Source organism: Hemicordylus capensis, chromosome 3 (genome assembly GCF_027244095.1).
Source record: "Hemicordylus capensis ecotype Gifberg chromosome 3, rHemCap1.1.pri, whole genome shotgun sequence".
NCBI classification, from domain to species: Eukaryota; Metazoa; Chordata; class Lepidosauria; order Squamata; family Cordylidae; genus Hemicordylus; species Hemicordylus capensis.
Genome location: NC_069659.1, coordinates 150,016,457 through 150,033,667, shown reverse-complemented (window position 1 = coordinate 150,033,667; position 17,211 = coordinate 150,016,457). Strand labels below are relative to the sequence as shown.

General features: G+C 44.1%; 1 protein-coding gene across 27 annotated transcripts in view; it reads right to left on the bottom strand.

Annotated features, from left to right (window-relative positions):
- DOCK9 (dedicator of cytokinesis 9) overlaps positions 1-17,211 on the bottom strand; it is a 234,727-nt gene that overhangs the window by 105,737 nt on the left and 111,779 nt on the right. For all 27 annotated transcript variants that reach the window (XR_008318483.1, XM_053304835.1, XM_053304841.1 and 24 more), the window contains 5 exons: positions 14,868-14,950; positions 13,023-13,145; positions 4,531-4,610; positions 4,263-4,450; positions 4,052-4,117 (listed from right to left, as the gene is read on the bottom strand). Coding sequence is in view for 26 of the 27 variants with exons in the window: in XM_053304835.1 (XP_053160810.1) it covers positions 4,052-4,117; positions 4,263-4,450; positions 4,531-4,610; positions 13,023-13,145; positions 14,868-14,950 (540 nt within the window). In the remaining variant the exon portion in view is untranslated. The remainder of the gene's footprint in view (positions 1-4,051; positions 4,118-4,262; positions 4,451-4,530; positions 4,611-13,022; positions 13,146-14,867; positions 14,951-17,211) is intronic.

The following is a 17,211-nucleotide window of genomic DNA, read 5'->3' as shown; positions in this document are numbered from 1 at the left end:
CCTCCCCGCCCCCAGTCTTTCTTGGATGGGCGAGAGGGATTTTTGGCAACAGCTCCTGTGTGCTTCGCCCTTTTGCAGGCTGCTATCTGATGTGTTAGTTCACTTTAATTGTGCTGTAACTTTTTGCACCTGGGAGGGCTGGCCTGATTGTTAGTGGTGAGAGCTGCACTGGTCAGGCTTTTGAACTCCTGGCCCTTATAAGGGCGAGCAGCACCAAGGCACAGCCGCTGGAGTGTGCTGCCTACAGGTGGCCACCGAAGCCAGCTGCCAAAGGGGGCCGGCCTCTGGTGGCAGTTTTCGGGGGGGTGACTGAGGGCTGGGGCCAACCTATTGTCTGCTGGAAGCAGTCACTTCATTGCTGCTTAGTACTTAGTTAAGCCTGGTACAGGTATGTGTCTTGGGCTGAACAGAGATGGGGAGGTAGGGGACAACTCTGGGGCAGTTACACCAGTGGAGGTGGGGAATCGATGAAGATACGGCATTAATAGAGATAGCGGGCTGTTACAGGGGAAGGGGATTCAGAAATTGAATTGCTGTTGCCCCTTCCAGAAGGCCTACCACCTCTTTGACCTCAGACAGCAATGCCAAACACCCACAGAACCTCACCTTATTACTCTGTCATGCCCGGTCGGTTCAGAATAAATCTGAGGTGGTCCATGACTTGATTATGGATGAAGGAGCAGACTTGGTATGTATTACGGAGACCTGGTCGGGAGAGGCTAATGGTCCAGTTTGGACCAGGCTTGTCCCAGAGGGTTACTCCATGGCAGAGCAGGTGAGAGGATGTGGGAGGGAAGGTGGGGTGGCTGTGGTCCATAAGAATACCATCTCCCTTACCAGGATCCCTGTCAGGGATTTGGTCTATATTGAATACATGTACCTAAGTCCAGGGACCAGGGATAGACTGGGACTTCTGCTGGTGAACCGATCACCCCACTGCCCAGTGGAGTCCCTAATTGAGCTGACGGACCTGGTTGCTGAGTTGGCATTGGAGTGGCCCAGGTTGCTGGTGGTGGGGGCCTTAAATGTTCATTTTGGGACCAGGTTGTCAGGAGCGGCTCAAGAGTTCATAGTGGCCATAAAGATTGTGGGCCTATCCCAATTGGTCTCTGGACCGACATATGATGCTGGTCACATACTCGATTTGGTCTTTTGCTCTGATCAGGGTGGTGTTCTGTGGGTGGGGACTCCTGTCATCTCCCCATTGTCATCCCCATCTGGTTAAGTTAGAATTTACAGCCAATTAGGGGTGAAGGACCCACTCGAGGAGGTTACTGGATCCAATAGGATTTCAAGAAGCCTTGGAAGGGTTCAGGGTTGGCTCTGCTAGTGATTCTGTCAATGCTGTGGTGCAAACATTGAATAATGAACTCACTAGAGTGGAAGACACCATCGCTCCTAAACGTCCTCTCCAACCTGCTTTAAAGACAGCCCCGTGGTAGTCAGATGAATTACAGGAACTGAAGCCGCGAGGTAGACGACCAGAGCACAAGTGGAGGAAGATCAGGCACAACACAGAGCATATTTGAAGATCTATGTTCTGGAAGTGCAGGTGGCAAAGAAGCAATTCTTTTCTGCCTGCATTGCTCCCACTAATTCATGTCCAGCTGAGTTGTCTAGAGTTGTGAGAGGGCTAGTATTTACCCCATCCCCCTTGAATTTAAACTTGGAACCATCGGTCACTCTCTGTGACATTTTTAATCATTTTGTGCATAAAATCTCTCAGATTCTGGCCGAGCTGGATTCCACAGGTACTGCAGAGTCTACTGTGGAGGTGTCCAGCAACTCCTCTTATGAGATTAGATTGGATCATTTTAGGTTTGTAACTCCTGAGGAAGTAGACAAACTGCTTCGGACTATGCATCCTACAACCTGTTCTCTTGACCCTTGCCCAACTTGGCTTATCTCATTTTGTAATTATATTATCAGAGAGGGTCTGATAAATATTATAAATGCTTCTCTGAGGGAGTGCAGGATGCCTCGTCTTAAGACGGCTATTATTAGACCACTTTTGAACAAACCTGCATTTGATCCCTCAGAGCTAATTACAGACCTGTTTCCAATCTTCCACGGTTGGGCAAGGTGACGGAGCGGGTGGTGGCCTCTCAGCTTCAGGCAGTTTTAGATGATGAAGATTATCTAGACCCATTTCAAACTGGCTTCCGTGAGGGCTGTGGGGTTGAGACTGCCTTGGTTGGCCTGATGGATGATCTCCAACTGGCTATTGACAGAGGGAGTGTGACTCTGCTGATCCTTTTGGACCTCTCTGCAGCTTTTGATACCATTGACCATGGAATCCTTCTGGACTGCCTGAGGGAGGTGGGATTGGGCGGCACTGTTATACAGTGGTTCCATTCCTACCTCTCTGGTAGATTCCAGATAGTGTCGCTTGGAGACTGCTATTCTGCAAAGTGAGAACCAAAGTGTGGAGTTCCACAAGGCTCCATACTGTCTCCAATGCTTTTTAACATCTACATGAAACTGCTGGGAGAGATTATCAGGAGGTTTGGTGCTGCATGTTATCAATAGGCTGACGGCACCCAGATCTATTTCTCCATGTAAACCTTATCAGGAAATGGTATATCTTCTCTTAATGCCTGCTTGGTGGTGGTAATGGGCTGGATGAGGGATAACAAACTGAAGTTGAATCCAAAGAAGATAGAGGTACTGACTGTGGGGGCCCGGGACCCGAGAGATGGTTTAGATCTGCCTGCTCTGGACGGGGTTACACTCCCCCCAAAAATCAGGTACATAGCTTGGGAGTGCTCTTGGACCCAAAGCTCTCCCTGGTTTCTCAGGCTGAGGTAGTGGCCAGGAGCGCTTTTTGTCAGCTTGATATTACAGCTACATCCATTTCTGGCAGTAAAAGACCTTCAAACAGTGGTACATATGCTGGTAACCTCCAGGCTTGATTACTGTAAAGCATTCTACGTAGGGCTGCCTTTGTACATAGTCTGGAAACTACAATTAGTACAGAATGTGGCAGCCAGATTGATCTCTGCGACAACTCAAAGGGACCACCTAACACCGGTTTTCAGGAAACCCAGTGGACTGCTGATATGTTTCCAGGTGAAATACAAAGTGCTTGCTTTTTACCTATAAAGCCCTTAACTACTTGTGTCCAGGGTATTTAAGAGAGTGCCTCCTTTGTCACGAACCCTACCACCCGTTATGATCTTCTGGAGAGGATCGGTTACAGTTGCCACCAGCTCATTTGGTGGCGACCCAGGACAGGGTTTTCTTTGTAGCTGCCCCAGGGCTTTGGAATATGCTCCTTGCTGAAATAAGAGCATCTCCTTCTCTGTTTGTTTTCAGGAAGACCCTCAAGACTCACCTGTTCTCACAGGCATTTAATCAGAATTAATTTTAAATATTTGTTTTAATAATTGTTTTATGCTACGGTTTTTATTTCTGTTTTATGCAACTATTTTAATTGTTTCGTGTATTTTAATGTGATAATTTTTAAATATTGTTTTAAATTTTGTACACCACCTAGAGATGTATATATTTGGCAGTATAAAAACATGATTGATAGATAGATAAGACAGACAGACAGCAGTGTTGGGAGGGCAAGACCCTGAAGAGCCACTCCTTGGGCTCGTAAGGGGCTAGTAAGGGGTACTGGGCTAGTAAGGACAATGAATCCAATTCGATATAAGGCAGTTGCCTCAAGAAACCTAAATTTTCTTACTCTGAAGCAAAAAAAAAAAAGGCACTGTATGCATTTAAGCATGGATGTGTTATTTTTGCATATAGAGCATCATATATCGGAATTATACTACATAAATAATTAATCAGTACTCCATGTATTGCAGTAAAGAAACTATTAAAAGGTCCTCATATTAAAAATTGTTTACAAGTACAAGCCTTTCAAAAGGAACTGTTATTAGCTTGAATGTTATTTCAAGCTAATATAGGGCCTGGAAAAAAATAGCATCCAGGATTCTATGGCAAACCTTTAATATTTCACATAGTATACATGTATGTTCATAATCACTGTAAACAGGTGGTGATTATCTGTTTTTAATAGTCAGAGATCAGATCAACAAACCTTTAGAGGGAGACAATCTTCATCATCCGAATCCTTAAACTCTATGCACACTGCAATATTTCTTGCCTAAAAGAAGCACAAGCACACACATGTACTTTTTTTTTTTAAACACATCAGGCAAAACACCAAAATTCCCAACAAAAACTTAATTCAATTCAGATTCAATTTGGTTATTTGAATCTGAATGTAATTAGTGGGCACATTAACTCACCTTTGCAAATGACTTTTGACTGTCATATTTCAAGTGCTTTGGATAAACATAAAGGTGATTGTTGTAGATGGTGAAAGGCTGAGTATGTTCTGGTATACAGGGAACAAACTCCTCTACTTCAAACGTTAATACTGTCTTGATACTGTTTTCAAACTGTTTCATGGGAATGTATGATGAGTTAACAAAATCTGAAAATATATTAAAAGCCAATAAAAAAATTGAAGAGAAAAAGCTTTTCAGCTATTTAACAATATTTTCCAATACTTACTTGGAATATCTGGAGAAACATCATCAATCGTTATGTCTAGGTTTCCTAAAATAACGGGTAACTTGGCCATCTTTTCAGGTCTGTGGAGAAAAAGGCAACAATAAGCAACAAACAAAATAAAAACAAAGGGACAACTAAATGAAGGAACATCCAGACAGGCTACAAGCATCATGTAGTCTAACCATTTTCAGTAAGAAAGGTTAACACTATCATCAGTCACTATACTGTATATCCTTAAACTGCATATGCAGTCTCCTCTAAGACAGAAGAGCTGGTCTTGTCGTAGCAAGCATGAATTGTCCCCTTTGCTAAGCAGGGTCCACCCTGGTTTGCATATGAATGGGAGACTACATGTGTGAGCACTGTAAGATATTCCCCTTAGGGGATGGGGCCACTCTGGGAAGAGCATCTGCGTGCTTGCATGCAAAAGGTTCCAAGTTCCCTCCCTGACATGTCCAAGATAGGGCTGAGAGAGACTCCTGCCTGCTTCCTTGGAGAAACTGCTGCCAGTCTGGGCAGATGATACTGAGCTAGATAAATTAGTGGTCTGACTCTGTATAAGACAGCTTTCTATGTTCCATCTTTTGCACTGAGATGTGCAGCAAACAGAATTTATCAACCTCCCTTCTCCATTTGATCTGTAGAGTACCTGTCATTAGAAATTTTTCATACCTTTATTTGTACTGACCACTACCTTCAGTTTTAGCCTTTTCACCCATAGCTGTAAACTGCAAGTCACCATTCTTTCCCCACCATGAATAGAGAAAACCTGTCTGGATAAGGGTGCTACATCTCAGAACTTCACACAAAAGGTTTTTCACCTTTACTGATAAGCAAGATTCAGCTGATGGAAATAGGCCAATTCTAGCCACTGGTTGAGCTGCTGGGGTGTTCTAGAATGTTACACTGTATGTACATCCCAACCTCTTAAGAATTTCAAAGAACTACCACCTGTCAGCTCACTAGGCCTAGAGGCAGACAGGGCTGTTAGCAGAAGGTGATGCAGAGAGCGTAGGTGGCAGTATGATCATTAAGTTCACTATTAGACCAAGTAGTGTGAATGGGCAGCTGTACTCAAGAGGGCAGTACAGGGATGAGCTGTGAGAGTAGTATGAATGGGCATGTTCTGGAAATGTAGTAAAGGAAAAGAGTGTGCACAGAAAGGCATATGTAAACACAGATAAATTGTTGCATACTAAATAGAAGTGGAAATATTACATACTTTAAATTTTTATTAAGCTCTTTGTACTACAGCAGTTATTCCTAGTTAAGTAAAACATTTTTTTAAAGTGACATGTTCATATTACTACAGTAATATGCAGACCATCAGGTAAAGATTTGTGCAGGGAAACCTTGTTATCCGCGGATGCGCGTATCTGCGAACACGTTAAAGACACCCAACCTCAGCATACGCGGGAGTAGAACACATTGACCTCATGCATCTGCGGGTTGGAGGTGGACGGAAATGATTGCGGAAGTCATTTACGGCTGCCATTTTGTTTCTCAGAGCCTTAAAATGGCTTCTGTTTTTAAAACAAAAAGGGTTTTGGGCTGATTTGGGGGCATTCTGGGGACACAAAACAATGTGGGAGGAGAAGCAAAGCATAGTAAGGAGCTTTACCCCATGTTTCCCCCCCAAATTTGGCTGAAAATCGGCATTTTTCCGCATTTCCCCAGCAACTGGCAACCCAACCCCCAATTCCCCATTGTAACAATGCTTTGATATCTGTGGTTTCCATATCCTTGGTACAACCACAGAACAGACACACACACCCGCGAATATCAAGGTCCTCCTGTATAGATTAATCTTAGCTCAAATACTCCAAGACAGTTATGACTGAAAGCAGGTAGTCTGACCATTAAGCATATGGGTTCAGTTCATCAGAAAAACAGATTGCTTTAACTGTACAAGTGATATTTAGGTGATTCAGGATCATTCACAACATGGATGCACACTCAGTATCTTTGGCAGCATGACTCAGTTCCAGATAGACTGCTGGAAGACTTGGTGTCTTGCGATGAATGATGAGGTAAGTCACTTAGAAGCATTCAAACAGTGGAGAGGTGCCCCTGCATGTCGCTGGCATGCACATGGCCTATGCACATGTGTGGCAACTGTTTGCGTGGTCAGCAACCATGCTAACCATGCAAATAGCCACCGTGCATGCATGGAGGCCATGTGCATACCAGTGTCACACGGGGCAGCTGGAGGAGCGCTGCCATTACGGACCTGCTCCCCTCTGTGTTAAAAGGGCTGTCTACGTCCTCAGTTTTAAAAGGATGTGCTCAAAATTTCAACACCCAAATGCATTTCAGCACATTCCTATTCATGAAGAAAGGGGGAAGGACAATGTCATGGTTGATGTGAGAATCAGACACTATCTTGGGGGGTAAACAAAAGGCGAGTTCTCATTACCACCTTATCAGTGAAGATGCTGGTATACGGAAGACCAATTTTTAAGGCAGTTAGCTCACTGACGATAGCCAGTAAGGAGGTCATTTTGAGGATAAGAAATTTAAGCGACACTGAAGGCAACAGCTCAAAGGGGGCTTCTGTCAAAGTGGAGAGAACCAAAGCAGCTCCAAGACTCAACAGGTTTCCGTACTGGAAAAAACCAATTGGTAATGCCCTTAAGGAATCTTTTTGAGTCCGGGTGAGAAATAAGTATCTTAGCATCCCAACCTGGGTGTACCACTGAAAGAGTATCCTAATGCACCTTAACAGATAAATTACAAAGGCCTGATTGCTTTAGACAGGTAAGATAAAGCAGGTCCTGCCTTGTACAGGCCTGTGAATGATTAAAGCTTTTGGTTTTTGTGTAACTAGAAAACCATTTCCATTTACAGCCGTAATTATATCTTGTGGAGGCCTTCCGCTTATGGAGTAGGATGTTGTCTAAAAGTTCAGCCTCCACATGCTCAATTTCAGGGTCTGTAGTCTTGAGAGTGTGGCAGGCAACTATGATTTCCCTTTGAAAGGAATAGGATGAATCATGGTAGGTGGGAACCATGTTTGTTTCATCATGGTATGAGTATGATGCACCTTATCTTGTCATGCAGGATCTTTATGAGTACTCTGGACAGTAGAGGGAAAGGAGGGAACAAGTAGAACACACGACTCTTCCATGGCATCTTGAAAGAATCACCCAGTGACCATTTCCCCAGACCTGCCTGGAGCAGTATAGTCTGCACTTCTTGATGGCTATGGTCTCAAAGTGGTCCACTTGTGGTGTACCCCATTGAACAAAGAGGTCATAGAGAATGGTCTGATCTATTTCCCATTTGTATTGTTGAAGAGCACCTGTCTGCCTTTTCAAATTGTCCACAAGGAGGCTGTCCGTGCCTCTTATGTGAAGTGCTGGAGGTAGAACCTTGTGGGCATACACCAGTCCCAGAGATGAACTGTTAAAATGCACAGGGATCTGGAGTCTGTCCCTCCTTGGTGATTGATACAGGCGATCACCGTTGTATTGTCTAGTAGGATTTGCACTGTATGAGTTCTGATCAGTGGTAGAAATGACTTCAGGGTGAGAAATACAAGTAGTTCCAGAAGGTTTATATGGAGAGTAGCCTGGTTGATGTTCCATAGGCCTTGTGCCTTGAGTCCCAAACAATGCACTCTCCAACCCCCGAGGGAGGCATCTGTTGTCACCGTTATTGTAGGAGGCTGAAAGGGAATGTCCTCCATTAGGTTTTCCAAAATGGCCCATCATCTGAGTGACTTTAGCAGTTAACCCCTGCTAACTGGGCAAAGAGGCACCTTTTTAATGTGGTGATTCTCTTGATTTAGCAGGGGGAGAATAACTGGCCCTATCCAGTCACAGCACAGTACCTCCAGTGGCTGTTGCTGTGTCTGTCTTATCTTTCTTTTTAGTTTGTGAGCTCTTCAGGGACAGGGATCCATCTTATTTATTTATTCTCTATGTAAACCGCTTTGGAAACTTTTGTTGCAAAGCGGTATATAAGTTGTTGTTTAGAACCATCCGTGGGATGAGTAGTCACATATTGACTGTCCACATTCAGTATGAACACCAACAGAAGCCACATTTGAAGACAGCATATTCTGAAACTGGTATACTTCACTGTGACTGTACGAGATGCTATTAAACCTAAGAGCCTTTGAATAGTCCTGGCCCTTTGTTTTGGATTTGTTCTAAATGCCTATGTCAAGAGTACAAATAATAGTTCTCTTTCCTTCTGGAAGGAAGGCTCTTTTCATTACTCATTGAACAAACTTTTGTCCCCCCACATCTCCTATACTTTTGAGCATAGGATTGAGGTGAAGATAGACTTCATCTTTTCCATGGTGTCATCTGTCAAATAACTGAATAAGCCATAACCGTCAAATGGGAGCTTTTCTATTTTGTCCCAAATGTCAGTTTGGAGTATAGAGGAATGTAACCAGATATATATAAAGATATATCACACCCACGAGTGTGTGGGACTCAGTTTCCATAAGGCATTTGGCCGGCTAATTTCTGCAGATTTAAGGAGTACTTCCTCAAATTTGGACTTAAGCAATTCAGGAGCTTCCTTGAGATCTTCCTTAAAATTCTCCCAAATAGGATGATATTTGGCCACACGGGCCATGTAACTGGCTATTCTAATGGGCAGACAAGAGGATGAACAGAACTTACAACCCATAGAGTCCATTTTCCTACCCTACTTTTCTACGGGATCTCTCCCAGATCTCCTTCCCATGGCATAATCTACCACTAGAGAGTTAGGTGGGGGATGATTAAAAAGAAAAGAGCACTTGTATTCTTGGACCCTGTAGAAATTCTCAAGTTGTTTAAAGTTTGAGATTGAAGAAGATGGGCATCCCAAGGTGATCTGCAGAATTTACTAGAACTAGCTGTATAGGAGGAGATGCCGGTTGTGAAGATGAGGAAGATATGAAATCATAAATGGGGTCCTTAACTTCAGGAGTTGGGGATTTTAGTTCCAAGCCAAGGACCTTCGCAAATTATGCCACCTGAATGTGGAAGGACTTTGTCTCCTCAGTGGGGAAGTTAGAAGGTTGATTAGGTACTGTCGCATCAGGTGAAGGGTCAGATGCGTTTTCATTTTGTATAGAAGCATTATCTGAATCAGAGGTGGAAATCAGTGATCGCTCTAACAGGGATTCCCAGATGTTGTTTACTACAACTTCGAGCATCCCCAGCTGCAATGGCCTTTGGCTGGGGATTATGCAAGTTGTAGTCAACAACATCTGAGAATTCCTGTTAAAGGAAACACTGGTGGAAATGTATACATTAGCTGATTTTACTTTCTCAGGAGTTCTGGGATTATCCCGAGGGATCATAGGATGAATGATCTGTACATCTGGAGACGCAGGGTGTGTATGCTCTCTAGACTTTTCTGGCAAGGATTGTGGGGGAGAAGGTGGATTTGGTGGCTTTTTGAAAAAGGTGCTGGGGTCCTTAGCAAGAGCCCTATCTTAGGATGCAGAAGTAGATTTGCGTTTCATTAATTTCCAGAGTCTTAACTGATTGTAGTCATAAGGGAGGGATGGGGAGGTCATATGGAGAAAATCTCTGAATCTCCCTAACCTCCTGACATAACCAGAATCAAGAGCTCCTGGAGAACTCCATTAATACATTCTCCTTCTAAGGAGAGACTGGGGCCCGAGAAATGATACCTCTCTTTTCATGGATATTTTGGATGGTAGGTTAGAGAGGAAGGAGGAGTTACCCTTGCCAAGGAAGGGGAAGGTGTCTTGGGAATAGGAATAGGCAATGCACCAGAACCTATGTCTTCTTCAGTATCAAGACCATGTAATGAAAACCCCTTGAAAATAGAGTCAGAAAGAGTCATGTGGAAACAGCCCAGGATGGAAATGATGTCCTGTAGAATGGGAAAATCAATCACGAAGTCTGAAGATACAGAAGATTGTAACCAAGCATGCAGTCTAATCATCATAGATATTGCCATGACCTTTGCCATGCATTCTGCTTACCTGGTGGAATATAGCTCCTCCTTAGCAAGTTGTGCTGTTTCCTTGAGGAAAACCTTAGCTGAATCCCACTTATCTTGTGATAAGTGATCAAGGAACGGGGATATCTTTTCCCATAGAAAGTGGTTGTACCAGGCATTATAGACCTGGCACTTTGAAATCTTCAAATGTAATGCTGCTGCTGAGTACAAGCCTCTGCCCAGAGTCAAGTTACTTGTCTTCTCATTCTCCTAGATTAGATGCAGATTTGACTTTAGACTTTGCCTGCAATGCCTTAAAGGTAAAGTGTGCCGTCAAGTCGATTTTGACTCCTGGCACCCACAGAGCCCTATGGTTTTCTTTGGTAGAATACAGGAGGGGTTTACCATTGCCATCTCCCGTGCAGCATGAGATGATGCCTTTCAGCACTTTCCTATATCGCTGCTGCCCAATATAGATGTTTCCCATAGTCTGGGAAACATACCAGTGGGGATTCGAACCGGCAACCTTCTGCTTGTTAGTCAAGCATTTCCCCACTGTGCCACTTAAGGTGGCTTAACCACCATCAAATTCAGTGTGGGGTGCTTCTGTAAAATGTGTATGATTCGTCTTCGGATTGCACACAATAGAAGCTTTCCAGGCATTTTGTGGGCTGAGGTAGAGAGGATGTTTTTGCCTAATAATTTTTTACAATCTCCTGGAGGGCAGCATTCAATGGAAGTGAAGAAGGAGTATGAGCATCTGCATCAATAAGTCCAAACAGTGGGTCCAGGTCAGCTTTCTGTTGGTCTAACTTTAGTCCTAAGGCCAAAGCCTTAGGAATTTAATCAGAATAAAGTTTCAGCTCCTCTGAAGGGGAACTTGGTTTGGAGTTTCCCAAAAGATCATTGGGTGATGACCCAGAAGAGGCTAACTCTGAGTACTGGGAATGGACTTCATCCAAGTCCTCCACTTCTTGATCTTTCCTGGATTGTTTCTCTTCTTGGTATTCTCTTGAGGCTTCTCAGTGCCTGTTTGCACAGGGGACAGTGCCTCTAAAGAGTGTTGATGGAACTGCTTGGAGATGATTGGTCAACACCCCCAGTTTGGGTGAACTTGGGGAACCTAGCTCAAAAGGGGAGGAAATTCCAAGCAGTTTTAATTTGTGCAGGCACCTGAACTCAAGAAAATCGGCTTGAGAGAGAGATTTTAATTAACAAAAGGAGTTTATTCTAAGAAAAACAAGTAAAAGCAATAAAGGCAGTCTTAGCATAAACATACTACAAATATGTTTAAAAATAAACTATTGTAAGGCACATTTAGCTTAAAGTTCCAAATTATGTATAAATTCCCAGGTGGGCTAGAGAGAGTTACTTTAAGGTAGGGGGGAGGGGTAAGGTTTCAGAAATAAGAGTGAGGGATAGATTCAGCCCTCAAGGAGCTAGGCAAGAAGCTATATCACCTGTCCTCACAAAGGTCTGACTCAGGCAGCTGGAGTCTAATGCCCATCCGGGCAGGCAAAGTAGGGAGCAGGAGAGTTGAAGGAATTAGTGGGGTTCCTCACGAGGCAAGTTCCAGTGTGAGGCCAGCTGGATAGATCTGCAAGGGGACCAATCTAAAACCAGGCACAATGAGCTAAGCCTCAGCGTGAGGACAGCAAATGCCTGCCTGCAACCTTGGAGAAGCCGCTGCCAGTCTGTGAAGACAATACTGAGCTAGATAGACCAATGGTCTGACTCAGTATATGGCAGTTTCCTATGTTCCTAAATTGGCCAGGCAGGTAATGATTTCATTTTTGGTGGCCCCAAAAATGAATAGAGAGGGGAATACTTGTAGCAGTGTAAAATCCCAAGGGAGTACAAAGATGGAGTCCCCAGTAGGATGGAAAGGGGAACACACTTGTTGCGATGTTCTTCAGTTGGAGTCTCCAGTGATAGCCATGGGAGAGCACACTGGGTCATGGGGTTAGAGATACTTATATCCCAATACATGCCTTGGAGGCATGTTTCTTTTGTCATACTTTCCTGAATAGAAGTGTCCAGACAGGCTTTTTTGGAATGCATTGTGACTGATTGTCCTTCCTGAGTAGGAAGGTTTGTGAATCGCCTATTGTATGCAAGGCGGCAATTAAAATATATCAATTGTTACCTGGAGCACTGAGACTACTCTCAATAAAGCTCCAGATAATATCTATTTAATCCAACCATGTAGTTACATACATGTGAGTAACATCTGCCCCATTTCAGGTCATTTTGCCACCATGGAATAGCCATATAATCTATTTTAACAACATGGACAGAAGATGGAGATGCCAAGGGACCTACATGGCATCTACAGAGGAAGTGGAAATGACTCCATGAAACCTGTAAATGAAGTTTTGGCTCTGGAAAGAAATGTAACTCACATCATTACAGAATGTAATGTAAAAGAATGTAATGTAAAAGAAATGTAACTACTTCATTACAGAAGTAGTTTACTGTCAGAGACAAAAGTCTGTAACTGTGCACAAATACAATAAATAAAAACTGAATACATGCTAAGAAATTTCATGTCTGAAGTTAAGGAACAAGAAACTCACTTTCTGAAATCAGCCAACAATTTAAGCATGTCTTCATTTGAGAGTTTATTACTATCTTGTTTGTAGAGTGGTGAAAATCTTGCATTTTTATCCAGTGTTCCACACTTGCCCTTAAATAGTGACCTGAAATATAAATACTTACTTAAGAACCTCTTCAGAAAAGTGTTTCAACGGTAAACACAAAAGGTTGTTTTCCTGAACTCAATTTGCAAACTTTGTCCCACCAAAGGCTGCCTTCCTGAAGCCAGTTCTGCATACTTTGCCTCACTCAGGAGCGTAGCAAGGTTGGAGTGGGCCCAGAGACAAGATTTTAAAATGCCCCCGCCCGCACTTAAGTAAAATTCTTTCTTTCTTTCTTTCTTTCTTTCTTTCTTTCTTTCTTTCTTTCTCTCTCTCTCTCCCCCTCCCTCCCTCCCTCCCTCCCTCCTATGTGCCACAATAGAACATCATCCTAAATTATATTTTTAAAGGTTTTGTAAGTTGTGGACAATGCAAGTCATTATTTTTTAAAAGGTTTTGTAAATTGTGGACAATGCAAGTCATTTAATGGTACTAGAGAAAGACATGCTCATCCGGTAACTCCAGGTCTCAACACTCACATCAATTTTGGAGGATGAATACAACTGAAGGAAGCCCGGGCAGGTGCACGGCTGGGGGAGTCAGTCATGTGACTTGCCTCTGGGCCCCCAGACAACTGTCTCCCCTTGTCCTATTATAGTCACGCCCCTGGCCTCACTTTAGTCAATGGACTGAAGCAAGCAAAAATGGCCACAAGAAAAGAAATCAAAGTCCTGCCTGAATACACATAACACCACCATGTATTTGATTATTTATTAAATATTAAAGTAGTATTTATTATTTTCCAAAACGTTTGACTAGAATGCAATTAAGATGTAGTGACTAACACCCTGACTAAACAAGTGGCAGTGCACCAGGAACACACCACTACTACTGCTACTACAAATATGTATATACTTCTTCCCAACAGAAGTTCTCAAAGAGGCTTACATTAAAAAAAGACAGCTTCCTGTCTCAAAAGGGCATACAATCTAAAAACAAACATAACATCACAATCTAAAAAGAATCAGACACCAGCAACAACCACTGGAGGTAGTGGCAGCTGGTGCTCGCTGGGGCAGGAAGGGTGGTGAGCAGGGCAGCTTATGCCTTTAATAAGGTAATGAGTCCTGTCACTGAAGTGGTTCCACTGCCACTCAGCTGGCCAAGAAGCAAGTGTCCCAGCCATTTCAGGGTTGAGCCTGGTAAAAATCTGAGAGGCTCAACCATGTCATGGCCAGTGCACTAAAGTCTTAGCAAGGCAGCTGCAAGCAGAGGGGCTTATCACCATGTTAAAGGCATAAGCTGCCCTGCTCATCACCCTTCCTGTCCCAGCGAGCACCAGCTGCCATTGACTGGAGGGATGCTGTGTTAGGGTTGGATAGGGACAGATGCTCTACCCCTTGTAAATCTAAGAGAATCACCACTTTTAAAGGTGCCTCTTTGCTCAGTTAGCAGGAGTCTGCACCGGAAAGAGCTTTCATAGCTCTGCAATGCGGGGTGCACAGGATGAGGTGGGGAGTCATGTTTTCAGATGATACAGGATATTTTTTGGGAAAGCAGAAATTGGCAAAAATCACTATCAGTACTCTGTACCCTCTGCACCATAAGAGAGACATGACTTCATGGTGCACTGCCACTACCTTAGTCAGGATGTCAGCCAGTGAATTTAGCTTTGTTCCTATTATCTGCAAAAAAATGAAAATTCTGTAATACTAAATTTAGTTGAAACCAAAACAGGCAACACTCCACTCTGAAGAAAAATGAATTCAAATAGTCATCCATTACCTAGCTGCCCAAGCAAATGGCATTCTGTACTGTCCTAGTCGCTGGCATGCCTGCTTAGCATTTTTCAGAACCTTCTGAGCAACCTGTAAGCAATAAAAAGAAATCACTGAGTCTTACTAGTACAGATATTGTTCTACAAAAGAACACTAAATATAAATGCAGAGCCAGTACACAGCAATCGTGGGCAAGATTAGATGCATACATCCATGTATCACTTTGCAATCATTTTCAGCATATACCCTGGTTTTCTTCTTCTACACCCCACCCCCTCACCTTTTTCCTGTCCATTTACTTAATTTTATAAACAATAAAAACATGAAGATTTGCAATTCTCATCAGAAAATTAGGAGGAGACATTTGGGCACCAGAAAAAACAGGTTGCTCACCTGTAACTGATGATCTGCTAGAGATCTGTCAACATCCATAAGAAGTGGGGTTCCTAAACCTGTGCAGGGACCATGCGGTAGCTATGCCGAAGCTTGTCAAGGTGTCCTGGTCACACGCCCACGACCTGAGCGTGCTATTTAAAGGTGGCCAGGATGCACGTTCCTCAGTTCTCTGGATGACTGCCTCAAAGGACGACCATCCAGGTGAGATCGTAAGTGGTTTTTTGGGGTTTTTTGGAAGAGTGATCTTGGTAAAGTAAACAGTCAAGGGCTGCACACCTTAGTACACTACTGCAGAGGGGTAGGAAGGAAGGGTCTTATGGATGTTGACGGATCTCTACCAGATCATCAGTTGCAGGTGAGCAACCTGTTTATCTGGGTCAAGATCCATAAGAAGTGGGTGTTTGGCAAGCTCCAAAAGAAGGAGGGAGCAGTAGCAGCTAAGGTAACACCCTCTTTAAAACGCTCCTCCCAAAGTTAGCCTCTGCAGCAGAGCAGAGCGTACATCTATGGCATAATGCTTCACGAAGGTAGTCCAGGTTGCTGCTTTGCAGATGTCCATGAAAGTCATTCCAGAAAGGTGTGCAGCTGAGGAAGCATGTGCCCTGGTTGAATGGGCTTTGATGGCTTCCAGTGGAGTTTGGTTCTGAAGCTTATATATAAGCAATATGAGGTCCACTAACCATCTGGACAAATGTTGACGAGAAATGCAGGCGCCCTTGAAGGAGCCTGCATAGGCCACGAACAAGCGTACTGAGTTGCAAAAGTCCTTTGTCCGTGCCAGGTAAAATAGGAGTGCTCTGTGCACGTCGAGAGAATGCATGGATCTCTCCAGAGCCGAAGATGGGTTCCTAAAGAAAGTTGGGAGGACAATGTCCTGGTTCAGATGAAAACCCGACACAACCTTGGGTAGAATAATAGGGTCCATGCGCATCAGGACTAGAATCTAGTGTGGTAGAATCTAGTGTGGCGAATCGATCCGCAGAGCCACAAGCTCACTTACACGTCTGGCTGTCGTGATGGCAACTAAGAAGGCAGTCTTTCAGGTGACTAGTTGTAAAGGTGCCGTCGCCATGGTTTCAAATGGTGCCTCTGTGACCGTGGAGAGAACCAATGAGAGACTCCAGGATTCTACCGGGGGCTTTATTGGAGGGTAGACATTAGACAAGCTCTTCAGATATGCCTTACTCTTTGGGTGAGAAAAGAGAGTTGTTCCATCTGAGCCCGGGTGACGTGACGAGAGAGCAGCTAGGTGGACTTTCAAGGAAACATTAGCCAGGCCCTGAACCTTCAAAGAGAAGAGGTACAGTAACACCTCTTTGACAAATGCATGTTGGGGCAGAAAACCTCTGGTCCTGGCGTAGCTTTGGAAGCGGAGCCACTTGCTAGTGTAATTTCGCCTGGTGGACTCTTTTCTACGATTCAACAGGATTTCCTTCAGAATCCTATGTGCCACATGGTCAGCCATAGAGTGTGTACGTCTGGGTGGAGGACGTGACTGTCATCTTGAGACAGAAAATCCAGCACCTGCAGAAGATGCCGGTACCGATTCTGGGACAGTCTGTGTACCTGTGGAAACCAAAGCTGCCTTGGCCACCACGGCATCACCAGAATACAAGGAACTGGAGTTGCAAGACGATGAGCCACCACTCTGGCAATTATCAGTTGAGGGGGAAACATGTATGGTGATTCCCCTGTCCAGTCCAGCTGGAAAGCATCCCCTAAGGACAGTGGGTCGTGCCCCGCCCTGGAACAGAAGTGGGCACACTTCATATTCAAGGCTGTTGCAAACAGGTCCACAGTTGGTTGAAGCCATTGGTTGAAGATGGGGCTGATATATTCCAATTTGAGTTCCCACTCATGGGGTTTGTCCTGGAGGAAAACTCGGCTGAGGTCGTCCACCAGGACATTGTCCAGCCCCTTGATGTAGACAGCCACAGGTGAGACCCGGTGCCGGA